Below are 14,933 nucleotides of genomic sequence, written 5' to 3'. Positions count from 1 at the left end.
TATTATCTCAGATTCTCCAGCATCTGCAGTTCCTACTATCTCTGAAACTGCTTTAATTGTGATCTGGGATTATCATTGCAATCCCCAAATTAAAAGGCCCTAATATGAGCCAACCATTGTCACAATATGTTGAACTGAGACCTCACAGTTCTGAACTTGCACTGATAAAGGCACCATGTTACAAATATGACACACTAGACAGAGGCTCTGTCTGCCCACACTGGGATTGATTGCACAAGGTTCTGTGATGTTATTCAGGTAGCCTCCTGGAAATTTTTAAAAATACATTCATGCGATGTGGGCATCGCTGGCTGGGCCAGCATTTATTGTCTGTCCCTAGTTGCCCTTGAGAAGGTGGTGGTGAGCTGCCTTCTTGAACCCCTGCAGTCCATTTGATGTAGCTAGGATTAGGGCAAAGTGCTAATGAGGAGGGAGTTTCAGGATTTTGACCTAGCAACATTGAAGGAATGGCAATACATTTATTTCCAAGCTGAGATGTTAGTGGCTTGGAAGGGAACTTGCAAACAGCTGTTCTCCCATGTACCTGCCGCCTTTGTCATTCAGATGGCAGTGGCTGTGGGTTTGGAAAGTGCTGTAAAGAACCAAGGAGTATTTCTGCAATCTTGTGGATTGTGCACACTACTGCTGCTGACCATCAGTGATGGAGTTACAGAATATTTGTGGATGTGTTGCCAGTCACTTTGTCCTGATGGCATCAAGCATCTCGAGTGTTGTTGGAGATACACTTATCCAGGGAAATGAGGAGAATTCCATCATATTCTTGACGTGTGCCTTAGATAAGGTATGAGCTTTGAGGAATCAGGAGGTTAGCTCCTCACTACAGAATTCCTAGCCTCTGACCTGTTCTTGTAGTCACAATATTTGGATGGCTAGTCCAGTTCAGTTTGTGGTCATAAGTAACGCCATGATGTTGTTAGTGGGAGATTCAGTGATGGTAATGGCTACCTTTCCCTTGTAAGAGATAAGTGCCTGGCAATTGTGTGGCAATGACTAACTTAAATATTTAACTTTCAACTGAAACCACAAGCACTGTGGTTTCCCTACATGCTAAAATGCCAATAAATAGTTATATGTTAAATGAATTTGTGACTCAATTTATATAAACTGTATCCATTTATGTTCTAGTTGCAATATTTTAATATTGCAAAAATATTAAATTGTTTAATGCCTTTTTTTAATACATAGATTGCTACATATGTGAAGAGTTCGTGAAGTCTCCAACCTCTATGTCCCAGGCAGACCTCACCATTACCAGGTTTGTACCTTCAGTATTGCCAAATCTGAATTTAGACTTGTATCCTAACCTATGGATAATTAGGGAAATACTTACATTTGTTTACTTTGCAAAGTAAAATTCACTGAATGTTCTATTTTGTTATGTACTTCGCTTTTAGACGTTTTGGTCATACTTTTTACAAGATCAAAAGTTATTTACTGTCAAGTTATCTTAATTGCCAACTTGCTGTTCCTTAAAATATTTGGACTAATCATAATTCAAAAACTAAACTGATCGAGTTAAACTTGCCCCTGCACACCTTCCTTTCTCACTTGTTCTAAAACATTTTTAATACAAACTTGTTCTTTCCACTTTCTCTCCCCCCTCCAAATCTTCCTGTATCCTCATTTCTTCTGCGTAGTGTAATTGGATGAACTCGTGCATCTATTTTCAACCATTTATTGAACACGACGTAATGAGAAGTTACTGTCTTCCAGTCAGTAAGGAACTGTGGATTTTGGATTGTGAATGAATATTATATAACTGTTAACTACTCTCAGTAGGTGAAGAATATGATGGAAAATTGAAGGTTTAAAAGTTATTAAATATTTTCCCTTAGCCAATGTTCTTATAAAATAAAAGGCTTAAAATAGCCTTCTTAAATATTCACAGTTATAAGTATTATAAAACATGAAGAATTATTCCTATGACACGGTAATGCCTTGACAAGCACTGAATAATGAAATATTGTATGTTTCCATGGTAGTAAATTGAAATATATTTAAAATAGCATTTATTTCCAGATCTACCAAAAGGAAGAAGTCCACATTTTCCTGTGTGTTGCATTCCAAAAGTACTTTGTCAATATTCAACATGTAGATTGCACCTGGAGTAGGTATACTCAGAACCTGTCACTTGAAATATTTCATTGATCATGAGTGACATGCCAGAACTTTGCATGTTCATTGACAATAATTGGGGAATATTTTGTTGGAATAATTAAATCATCAGAAGTTTAAAATTCCTAATACTATGCATATAGTAACTCCTTTTGATTTCATTATTCGGGTCCACAGTAAACCAGTAATTTTATTAACATGAAATATGTTAATATGTTTGTTCTTTGTCTTATTACCTAAGGGGCAGAGGATGTGCAGACCGGTTGACATCTGTAATCTGCACAAACTGAAATCAATTATGTGTAAATCTTGTGCTCAAACATGCAAGGCATTGAACATATATTATTACAGTACACTTAGTTGATGGTTTAGTGTCTAGGTGTTCGGTTGTTTCAGTTCAAGGAAAAAGCGCAATCAATTCTTTCCAGTCACGTGATATTTCTAAAAGCAAATACTCAAAAACAAAGATACCTTTGTAAATAATCTACCTTTTGACAGTTTCCAATTAATCTTTGAAGTGAAAGAAGCAAAGGTCTGTGTTTAAATATGGTTATCTATGATACAAGACCACAGTTGAAGAATAAGGAGGATAAACTTTTCCATCTTCACAGGTTGAAATTTATTTATCTGCAGAACAAATTGTAATATTAGAAAGTGTTAATTACAAAACTGCATGTGTTTGTTAGTGAAATACTAAGTACATCTTCAAGTTTCTTCTTCAAACTTAAAGTTAGTATTTCAGGAACCAGCTGTGGAAAATTGCATTAGGTGCTGTTGATGTCTTTGTTGCTACTAGATTTGACTTCGGGTGAACTGATTTCCTAGCTTCATAAGCTTGTGTTATCAAAACTGTCACTATCTTAATTTGCTCCAAATCCCAATTCACCTAACATTCCTGTGCTTGCAGTCTGGCACTGGCTGTATGTCGGACAGCAGTTTTAAAATGTTCAGCTTTGTTTTCACATGCTGAGACCTTCAAATGTAGGAGTTGGGATATCATGTTGAGGTTATACAGGACATTGGTGAGGTTTCCTCTGGAGTAGTGGTACAGTTCTGATCACCCTGCTATCTGAAGGATATTATTAAATTGGAGAGGGTTCAGAAAAGATTTACCAAGATGTTACCGAGAATGGAAGGTTGAGTTTTAAAGATAGACTGGGACTTTTTTTTAACTGGAGAGTAGGAGGGTGAGGAGTGACCTTATGGAGATTTATAAAATAATGAGGGGCAGAGATAAGTAGAACAGCAAGGGTCTATTTCCTGGGCTGGGCGAGTTCAAAACGGGGGGTATATTTTTAAGGTGAGAGGGGAGCGATTTAAAAAGGACATGAGGGGTAACTCTTACACAGAGAGTGGTTTGTGTGTGAAATGAACTGCCAGAGGAAGTGGTGGATGCAGATACAGTTACCACATTTAAAAGACATTTAGGTAAGTACATGAATAGGGAAGGTTTGGAGGGATATGGGCTAAATCCAGGCAAGTGGAACTATTTTGGTTTAGAAACATGGTTGGCAGGGACTGGTTGGATTGAAGGGTCTGTTTCCAGAATGACCCTATCCCTCCATGCTATTGCTTCCCCTACCTCAGTAGTCTCCTTCAGCTCTGCAATGTTTTGCAAACCTCTGTATTCCTCCAATCCTGACCTCATGCACTTTCCTGATTTTAATTGCTCCACAACCGGTAGTCGTGCTTTAAGCTGCCTTTGCTATAGCCTAATTCCATCAAGTATCCCCACTGTACCTCTCTTCCTGTCTCTTGCCTTTTGCAGTGTTCCTTAAAACCTATTACTCTGATTCATCTTTTAGTATTCTGTCCTGATTTCTCCTTCTGTAGCTTGGTGTCAGAAGTGTTTTTATTGATATTGCACTTTATAAGCCATTTGGGGAGAGCTGTGATGTTGAATGTACTTTATGAATGTAAGTTGCATGCCATAAGTTGTTGTTTGGATATCTTTTTTCTTTGAAATAATAAGCCATTTCTTTCTGAAAGTATTGAATTTGCTTTAGTTAATTTCACATGGCTATATTTTATGTACTGTATACACACACACACACACACACACTTCCCACTTGTCATTCTACTAGTCCTTTTGCCAATTACCTTAAATCTGAGTAATTTGATTATGGGCACTTCTACTATGGAGATCAGTTTATAAATCATTGGTTAGACATCAGCTAAAGTATTGAGTGTAATTCTGGGCATCACACTTCATGAAGGACGTCAAGATATTGAAGAGAATACAGAAGAGATTTTGCAGAAAGATACCAGGATGAGCAAGTTTGGTGATGTGGAGAGACGAGAGAAGTTGAGATTGTTCTTGGCACAGAGAAGGTCTAGTGGAGATTGAATAGTAATGTTTAAAAATATGAAGGGTTTTTGCCAAAGTTGAAAGCAAGAAGTACCTCTACTGCATTCTCGTCAGCAGCAGGGGACATAAATTTAAGACATGTTGCAAAATTTGATTTTTTTTTTAAACTTTGGGATGCTTGCCTGATAGTATGATGGAAACAATTTCAACAACAACTTTCTAAAGTAAATTTGGATAATTAAACAGAAAATTGCAGAGTTGAAGGGAAAAAGTAAGGGAATGGGATTACTTCATTCTTTCAAAGAACCAGTATGGCCTAATGAACTAAAAGGGCTCCTGTGATTCCAACTCACTTGGCCCCAAGAACATCTATTAGTGACTGTTGCATCTGTAAACTTTACGCACCTTCAACAATTATTGTCACCTGATGACTTTGTCCTTAAGGGCTGGTTTGACTAGAACTACCAGTTCTGAAGTAAGGTCACTGGATTCTAAACGTTAACTCTGCTGTTGCCAGACATGCTGAGCTTCTCCTGAAATCTCTGTTTCTGTTTCATATTTCCAGCATCCACAGTTCTTTGCTTTATTTAATGCATGACCATTTTCTTGTCTAACTCGGATTATACAGAATTGCCATTGTTGAGGACTGTGCCTCCAGCTAAAACTTCATCTTCTCCTGTATCATCACCTCAACTGGATATGGAGGTGACAGTGTTGGACTGGGGTGGACAAAGTCAGAAGTCACATGATACCAGGTTATAGTCCAACAGGTTTATTTGAAATCACAAGCTTTTGGAGTCACTTCACCTGACAAAGGGGCTACGCTCCAAAAGCTTGTGGTTTTAAATAAACCTGTTGGCCTATAACCTGATGTCGTGTGACTTCTGACTTTGACCACCTCACCTTGACAAACAACTGGCTGTTCCTTCAGCGAAAGAAAGAGGGCACTATATGCAAATGATACAAACAGTAGGAAACATGTTCTCAACATTCAGTATGGTTATCCGCATTTCTTTGGCATATATATTTTCAGCATCCGAAGAAGAGTCATATTGGACTCGAAACATTAGCTCTGTTTCTCTCGTCACAGATGCTGCCTGATCTGCTGAGTTTCTCCAGCAATTTCTGATCTTATTTCAGATTCCAGCATGTGCAATATTTTGCTTTTGTTTAAGTGTTTAATTTACTGCCACTTCTTTTCCAGATATGCTGTTCTGTCCGACAGTATTTCTGTTTTAATCTTTCGGCAAATTCACCTTCATTGCTTTCTATCCTCCTTCCTGGTATTTAATAAATTGCCAAAACTGGGTATTGAAGAAGAATCATATCGGACTTGAAATATTAACTCTGTTTCTCTACAGATGCGACTAGACCTGTTGAGTTTCTCCAGCACTTCCTGTTTTTGTTATGTATTGATTCATAGTCATACTGAGTGGAGACATAAAAGGGTTGAAAACGTCAATTGAACCTGTTCTCTTTACATGAGGCACTCAGCAAAGGCTAAGCAATTCACCACTCACAGAAAAAATTAAAGGGAGTCCCCTCCTGTGACTCTTGCAGTAAATGATTTCAGAGCTACATTGCCAGAGGCATGGAACAAGTTATTCACTCCTCCTCTCAGCTGGAGATGGTGAAAGGCTGTACAAAAAAGAGAGATTTGTTTTGCCCCTCAGAAAGAGAACCTGTGTCGTCTTGTTGTTCTATTTTAAATTCAACACTGACCATTTTGTTGCCAGTGGCCCTCAACTGGATTTAGAAGACTTCACAAAAGACATTTTTTTCCCCACCAGTACTTTGATATCAGTGCTGCCCTGCTTCGCAGCAGCAGGCTAATCTGCCTGAAACCAGAAACAAGTGAGCCGTCCTATTGAGAAAGAAAGGACAAGAGAACACGAGTTGGCAGCTGTGAGTTAACAGAATCCACATTTACAACAAATGAGTTGAAGAATCAGTATCGTCTTAGGAGTGTGGAAATTGGCTTTTTGCTGCTTTGTTATTGACACCTTTGGCATCAAAGGTTTTTCCTTGAATTCCATGGATAACAACTGCATCAAAAACACCTTCAAAATATGAGTACATCAAAGGTTAGTTCTGTTTCTTCACAGCACAAGACTACAGAAAATACTTATAGCACAAATCACTCTGTGAACAATTCTTCATCTGCTCGAAAGGGCCTCCCACCTCTGTTTTTGAGTAAGTCTTTTAGCAGGGGAGCAGCAAATACCGTCAACAGTCAGGTAGCATGTGATGTCATGCCATATCAGATAGAAAAACCAGGGTACCTGAAGAAACGAAGGTAGGCAGGAAGTGGTTTGTCATTAGCATACTGGGTTTTGTCTGTTTGATTTAACCCCTGCAGCTTTGAGAGTCTCTGATTAGCTAATTACCTCTGGGTCACAAAATCCTCTTTGTTCATAGTGGTTGGATTCTGATAGAACCCTGCATGGGTCTGAAAGGATTTTTAAGTTTAAAAGTGGTGTCCAACTTCTCTACAATTTCTAATGATCCGTTCTTCATCCTCTTCAGCTGTATTCCCAGACAAGTGACCCCATCAACTAGTTCATTGAGCTGTGAAACAGCAGTCCAATCCCCTGCTCAGAGTGGAGAAGAGGTTGGAGAGAGGAAGCAGCCTATGACACATGCAGCAAGTGCTAGGGAAGTTCAAACTGACTCAAGTAAAGTTCCCAAATGGTTCAAACTGCCAGGTACGTTGAGCTTGTTTTATTAGAACATTGTTAGCTAATAAAACTGTCTCTTTTTTAAGTAGTGCAAAAGCACAGGAAACATTTGGAGTAATGCACTTGTGATTTGTATCTTTCACTGTTATGCATTTGTTCACTCTATTACAGATAGATTTTCACATGACTTATTCATCTGTTTGCTTTATTTTTTCTGATAGTTTCTTCCTTGCCCCTCTTTCTTATGTCTATATATCTTAGGCAGTTGGGCGAATAAGACCATAAGAGAGAGGAACAAGAGTCAGCTGTTTGGCCCGTTGAGCCCTGCTGAGCCATTGAATAGCGTCACGGCTGATGTGACATCCCTCGCGTCCACTTCCCTGCCCTCTCCCACTAGCCCTGATTCCCCAACTGATCAAGAATCTATTTATCTCATCCTTAAATGTACACAAGGACTCAGCCCCCACAGTTGTCCATGGCAAGGAGTTCCAAAGATACTCAACCTTCTGGAGAAGAAATTCCTCCTCATCTTAGTATTAAATTGGCACCACTTTACTCTGAAGGGAAACATCCTCTTAGCTTTTACGCTGTCAAGCCTCTTAAGAATCCTAAATGTTTCAATGTGATCCCTCTCATTCTTATAAATTCCAATTTTTGACCTTTGTTCATGAGCCCATCCTTCCAAACCAGGGATCATCCTAGTGAACGGAGATAGTAGGAACTGCAGATGCTGGAGAACCTAGTGAACCTTCTCTAAACTACCTCCGATGAAATAGTATCTTCATGATAAAATAAGGGGACCAGAACTGCTTACTGTACTCGAGATGTTGTCTCACCAGGCACCTTATACAGTTGCAGTAAGACTTCCCCACTCTAACACAGCAATCCCCTTGAAATAAGGGTCAACATCCCATGAGCTTTCTTTGATTACCTGCTGCCCCTGTGTGCTAGCTTTCTGTGTTTTTTGTACAAGTATCAGTAAGTCACTTTGTGTTGCAGCTTTCTGCAGTTTTCCTCCATTTAAATAATATTCTGTTCTTTTGTTCTCCCTTCCAAAATGAACACTTTCATATTTTCCCACATTATACTCCATTTGCCCAGTTTTTGCCCATTTAACCTATTTGTTTGCATTTGTCTCACTACTTGCCTTTCCACCTATTTTTGTGTAAGCTGCAAAATAGGCTACAGTAAATTTGCTTCTGTCCTCCAAATCATTGATATATATTATAAACCGTTGTGGTCCCAGCAATGCATGTGCTGAAGCTCTGAATCCAGCTATCTGCTGATGTTAGTTAATTACACTCTGCTAGGAGGTATTTGAGAATGGCCAGCAGTCATTGTGATTTTCCTTTCCAGTCACTGGAGAGCTGACTGATTTCCAGCTCTCACTTTTCCATGTACATCGAGTTGAGACAAGGAGCCAGAACATGTAAGATCCTGGTTCCTATAACTCTCATTGGTGCATATTTAGAAAAAAAAACTAAACTACCCTGCTGGGAAAGGCCTGTAAAAATAGGTTCTTCCTTTTTTTATATATGTCAATTCATAAATGATTGCCTTTGACTTATCAACAGTGCTTAAAAGCATTATTTTCCATATTTGTTAAAATCAATAGAGAGACATTCAAAATAAGCACTGTAAACAGCCTACCTTTATGTTGACTACACACAGTGGGTGTTGGACGTTTGGAACTCTCTTCCACAAGTAGCAGTGGATGCTACATTTGTTGTTAATTTTAACTCTTTGTTGAGCAAAGGTATTAGGGGATATGGGCCAAAGGCAGGCATATGAGGTTAGACACAGATTGGCCATGATCTCATTGTATGTTGGAACAAGCTCGAGGGGCTGAATGACCTACTCCTGTTCCTATGACTGACTATCTCTTGTATTGTGAAATAACTTGTTAATTCATTTTCAGTATGAAAACATCTTTGACACATCTGGCTGACTTTTATTGTCCATCCCTAAAAGACGGTGGTGAATTGGTAGCAGAGTGGTTTGCCAGTTAACATCCAAAGTGTGGTAATGGAATCAGATATGGAGCCAGGCTGGATAAGGAAACTGGTTTCCTTCCCCAAAAATATAAATAACAACAAATTGTATTTATATTGCGCATTTAATGCAATAAAACAGCACTTCACATAAGCTTGGTAAAGCTAAACTTTGACAATCAATCCATCAAAAGATGTGATGACAAAAAGCTTGGTCACAATCAAGTGGGTTTTAAGGAATGCCTTAAAATTAAAGGAGGAAAGAGCTAGAGAGCAACAGAGGTTATAGGAAGGGAGTTCCAGAGCTTAGAACCTCAGCAGCTGAAGACACAGCCGCTCATGATGAAACAGATAAAATTGGAAATTCTCAAGAGATCAAAGTTGAGGGGTATTGGTATTTCAGAATGTTGTGAAGCTGAGCAGATTAGGGAGATGTGGAGGCAAGAGTCAGTGGAGGATTGTGAAAACTAGGAAGCGAATTTTAAAATTGAGTTATTACATTACCAGTAGCTAGTGTAATCAACGAGCACAGGAGTAATGGACTTGGTGTGATTTAGAATATGAGGCTATCCAAATTCTGCCGCCCAAGTTTGAGGGGAGTAAAGGTTGTGTTGAAATAATCAAGTCTAGAGATAACAAAGGCATGAATGATGACTTCAGCAGTGAATGAGCTGAAATAGAGTGGATTCTAGCAATGCTACAGAGGCAGAAATAAGTAGTCTTAGTGATAGAACGTGAATGTGGTCAGAAGTTGAACCTGTGCGTGGGGAGGGTTGGTTAAATATGACACCAAGATTACGAATAGTCTGTTTCAGACCAGATGGTTACCAGGAGAGGAATGGGGTTTGCACCAGGGACAAAAAATGGCTCTGGTTTTTCCAGTATTTAGTTGGAAGAAAGACTTTACTAGTACTCCATGTCAGCTTGGAGGCAGTAATGGGGTTGAGAGAAGTTTTAGAACATAGAATCCCTACAGTGTGGAAACAGGCCCTTTGGCCCAACAAGTCCACATCGATCCTTGGAGCATCCCATCCAGACCCATCCCCCTTTAACAAAAACAAAGTTGCCAGAAAAGCTCAGCAGGTCTGGCAGCATCTGTGGAGGAGAAAACAGAGTTAACGTGCAGTGACCCTTCCTCAGAACTCCCCATCCCCCTTTAAGTTTTATATAGGACATGGCACAGAAACAGGCTGTTCAGTTGAACGGAGTTTCATCAGTGCACAGTTTGGAAGCTGACACTCTGATTTTAGGATATGCTGCTGAAGTACAGCATTAGAAATATGAAGGAATCAAGGATTGATCCTTGAGGGATGCGGGAATAGTTCACTGCATGTGACTAGATAGATGAAAAGGAAACAAGTGAGCACCTGTCTCATACAGCTGGACAGCGGTGGAGAGACGTAGGAGGAGATTGGTATGGTTAACCAGTGGCAAAGGCTGGTTGAGAAAGACAAGGAAAGATGTCAAACAAAAACCGAAATTGCTGGAGAAACTCAGCAAATCTGGCATCATCTGGGGAGAGAAAGCAGAATTAACATTTCAAGTCCATTGATCCTTGTTCAGAACTGTTTTTAGCTTCCAGCTCATACAAGAAGGGAACAAGCATGTAATAGGCATGGAGAGTTTTAGCAGTTATTTAAATAGTGACAAGTGTCGGATTTGAACCCATGCATGCAGAACAGAATGGATTAGCAGTCCAACACTTAACCTCACTGGACTCAAATTGTTAAATTGAATGAGCAAAAGAAAAGCTGAATTCTAATTTTCAGTTAATAGGAATTGAATTGGCATTCACTGGATCATTCCTGTAGGCTACTGGACTAGGATCAATAGCCCAACATCATCATCTTTTACACTGCTAGAAATTGACCTTAATTTCTTTTTAATGTAACTACCATCAATAGCTCAGAATAACAGTTCCTGTCCTACATCACTTTTTGTCCCTTCAAAATAATGCTTATGTTTTAAATCCATGTCAAGTAATATAGTTCAAAGACAATTTCAGGTGCCTGGTTACATTTACAGGTGAGATAACAAAAAAAAGTTTTAAGTACATTGGGGACAGTAATTAAATGGCACTTTTGGAGCTGCACATATTTGTTCCCTTGGCTTTGGATAATTGAGTGAAGTTAGGTGAACAACAGCCCATCTCTTCAGTTTTTTTAAAACACTAGTTGGAAGCCCCACAAAAAACCTTTACCACAGTTTCTGATAGAATTCATGCTGTTTGGCAATCTAATCTCAACAGTATTTCATCACAATCCAACTTGTTGGTATGGAAACGTCTTTGTTTTAAATTAATGTGCTTGAAGGAAATTGTGGAAGTGAATGTTTGGATCTCTCTGTTGGGTGGGAGAGGTTCCAGGCCTCATCACTAATAAACCTGAAGAGTTGGGTAAGATGGAGCCATAGCTGAAGGTTTGAGGTTTGGAAATAGGTCCAATTGAAACTTGGCGATTCACCAGTCCTTCAGTCTCTGAATTGGAGGAGTTTTAGTTGTTTGAGTTTGATGGAACTCTTTTGGCTCATCCCACATTTGACTGTGTGCTTCGAATGGCTGTGTGCCAGTGGTATGGTGTCGAATATCCATAACCTTTTCCACAAATGTAAGATCTGCCAGAGTCTAGCCACACCTAGTTTATACAGAATCCTGTCAGTTTTCACCTATCATATGGTCAGAAATGTTCATTTACAGGTTATAAGCAGCATTAGTCACCTTCACCACCACTGAAGTATGGGTGGTAGTTAACAATCTGTGGTGAATTTAAACTAACAAGGGAGTCAGATGTTATCAGTGATTGGTCAGAATGTGGAGTTACGATTACAATCAGATCAGCCATGATCTTATTGAATAGTGGTGCAGGCTTGAAGGCTGAAAAGTCTACTTCTGCCCCAAATTTATATGATTGTGTGTAAATATTACAAACTTACTGCTGGCTAATGACAATGAATGCACTATTGCGAAGTTTCCTTACATTCATCTTAGAATGCAATTACACCACAAGAACAAACATGGCAGGCACAGATTGGACCAAAAACAACAAACGCTGGAGATTACAGTGGCTCCGACGGCATCCATGGAGAGAGGGCAAGATAACGTCTCAAATCTAGATGACTCTTTATCAGAGCTGAAATGAAGTGTGGAGGGGGCAGCATTTATGCTAAAGTTGGGGGCGGGGGTGTGGAAACGTGTGGGTGTGGTGGAGTGTAGAGTGCTGAGGGAGAAGAGATGTTGATAGTTCAGATTAAATGATCAGAATGTGAGAATGGCAGAAAAATGGTGTGTCTGACTGCCAGACTGGGAAGAACAGACAGCCCCCCTGGGGTGGAGGGGAGGGAAGAGACGACATGGTGAGAATGTAACAAGTAAAGCTAAAAGAAAGGGAAAGAATGGGAGTTGGTTCACAAGTTGAAGGCGTTGAACTCTATTATTAAGTCCAGAAGACTGTAAAGTGCCTAGTCTGAAGATGAGATGTCATTCGTCCAGTTTGCACTGTGATTTCCTGGAACTCTGCAGCATGCTGATGACAGAGAAGTGGGCATGCGAGCAGAACGCTGTGTTAAAATGACCAGCTGCGGGAAGGTCGGGGTCATGCTTGCGCACAGATCGGAGGTGTTCGGCAAAGCGGTCACCCAGTCTGTGTTTGGTTTCTCTAATGTAGAGTAGCACAGGCACAGAGACAGACAGGACTGTTCAAATCATTGTGCATTCATTTGCTCACAAAGATTAAAAGAAGGACACATTCTTCATTTTTTTGTCAAAAGACTGTCCAACCCCTTCTTGAATTTACAGGTGCTAGCCATCTCCACAGTCTCTGCGCAGTCTGTTCACCTTCTCCTTACTCAATACATTGTTTTTTTGAACAATGTTTTTGGCAAAGGTCAAATAATTCATCATGGGTCTGTTTAGCTATGTTTCCAAATCTCATATTTTGAACAGCTGTTCCCCTCAGCCATCTTTTCTTGGGATGATTTCCCCCATTTTGCAATCCTCAGTTTCTATTGGTTCTGACCCTTGAATCAATCCAAATTTGAGCATCAGGTTCACGCACTCAACTGTGTTCATCTCTGCACATCCGACCATAGGAGACAACACTTCCATGTACCATTTGCTAATGTCCTCTGTTACTGCGTGACATTTTCAATAGGATTCTTGAATTTTAAACAGGTTGGAAAATAATATGGACAGAAAACATACTGTTTGCACTCTATGCTGCATTCCTGAAGAATAATGATTATATTGATTCTTCTGGAAAAAAAAATAGTCACTGTAGGAGAACCATTGGAGAAGTAGTTTTAATCCCGCTTTTGGTAAGCTTGAGCTTAACTCAGTTCTGAAGAAGGGTCACTGGACCTAAAACGTTAACTCTGATTTCTCTCCACAGATATTGCCAAACCTGCTGAGATTTTCCAACAATTTCTGTTTTTGTTTCCGATTTCCTGCATCCACAGTTCTTTCGGTTTTTTGCTTAGCTCAGATGGAACTGGGGACAATGGAATCAGTTCCCAATATTCTTGTCTCTGCTCACTACTCAGTGACCCTTGCATGAAAATGTGAGGATATCAGCTGAGGACAGAATTCAGCTTCATGTACTCTCACAGCTTTCTCTTGTAGCACACCACAGGCTCTCATTGTCCACATTCATTTTTCGGAAAATAGTTAATTGACTGAAAAACTGGAGCAGTGATACCGTGAGAACAGGGTGCATGAGAGTGAAAAATCACTGCCTTAGTGAACAAGGGTAGTAGGAAAGAATAGCCATGAAACTGAGCAAAAATTCACAACTTGGACTTTGTCCTTTGTCCTAAATTTGTCATGAGTCCTACTGCTGTAGAAAGATTTGTGTGTAATTCACATGCTATAATTTAGTAGCTTCAAGTTCAAAACAGAAAAATTTGTTTCATGTTGCAAGTGCAAAATGTTTTGCATGTTTGTACAATTAGTGGCGGTGAAGAGCAGAACTTACTGTTCCCATGGATTTCTTTACTTGGACTTCCATAGGTCTCGCCAGCTGAGCCATCGGTAAACAGGAAAGTAGGTTAAAATATTATTTGAGTGACTTTTCTGAGAAACTCATTACATTGAAAAGAAACTTTAAGGATGCTTTAGTAATTGGATAGCATTGATAATGTGGATTTATCTAATTGCCCTTGACTTGTGAACATTATTTCAACAAAAGAGCTATTGCAACTTTACCTTTTTTAAATATATCTTTTTCAAAATTTTACAATGCTAGAACTACCTAATTTGAATTCTGTAAATTATAGTATTTTCAAGGTGCACAAAATTGTCCTAATGCTGAAATGAAGTTCAAAATTTTGTCCACTTCTGTTTGTTCCTATTGCAGGGAAGCGCTAGAAGAGGGAAGATGTCATCACTGCAGAAGCCACAGATTAACTTCAAAGAATGCAAAGCAAAAATCCTCATTGATTTACTTTTTGATCCGCAGAAGTGCTTTTTTTTTTTTTGCTTTCTTTGTTTTGGAATACTGTATTGAATGATCTGAATTTATTAATCGTGTAAAAGATAGTTCCGGATTAGTATGAGTTTTACAATAAAACAAATGGAGATTCAGCATAAATGTGCCTTAGTTTGGCGTGCTTCTGTTATTTTGTTCGCATACCTAAGAAAAATAAAAAGGTAATGCCAGAAAATAATACTTAGTCAAATATTAGTCAAAATCAAAATGTTCCTTCAGAAAAGAAAATCTTTTGATGTTTTTACTTTTCAAGTATTCTGTTTCAAAGTGGATTGGAAGTTGTTAAATATATGTTCCAGTTATTATCTGGAATGTTTCCGTGCCTGGTTCCAGGAAGGAG

At 39.2% G+C, this 14,933-nt stretch overlaps 1 protein-coding gene across 5 annotated transcripts in view; it reads left to right on the top strand.

Annotated features, from left to right (window-relative positions):
• Positions 1 to 14,695, top strand: part of aspscr1 (ASPSCR1 tether for SLC2A4, UBX domain containing) — a 210,698-nt gene extending 196,003 nt beyond the window's left edge. For all 5 annotated transcript variants that reach the window (XM_048610706.1, XM_048610705.1, XM_048610704.1 and 2 more), the window contains 3 exons: positions 1,207 to 1,276; positions 6,971 to 7,149; positions 14,462 to 14,695. In XM_048610706.1, the coding sequence (XP_048466663.1) occupies positions 1,207 to 1,276; positions 6,971 to 7,149; positions 14,462 to 14,472 (260 nt within the window). In that variant the 3' untranslated portion in view covers positions 14,473 to 14,695. The remainder of the gene's footprint in view (positions 1 to 1,206; positions 1,277 to 6,970; positions 7,150 to 14,461) is intronic.
• The last annotated feature ends 238 nt before the right edge of the window (positions 14,696 to 14,933 follow it).

The sequence above is a fragment of the Rhincodon typus genome, chromosome 23, assembly GCF_021869965.1.
Source record: "Rhincodon typus isolate 14 chromosome 23, sRhiTyp1.1, whole genome shotgun sequence".
In the NCBI taxonomy this organism is placed as follows: Eukaryota; Metazoa; Chordata; class Chondrichthyes; order Orectolobiformes; family Rhincodontidae; genus Rhincodon; species Rhincodon typus.
The sequence above is the reverse complement of the archived record's forward strand: the minus strand, read 5'-3'. Positions and strand labels throughout refer to the sequence as shown.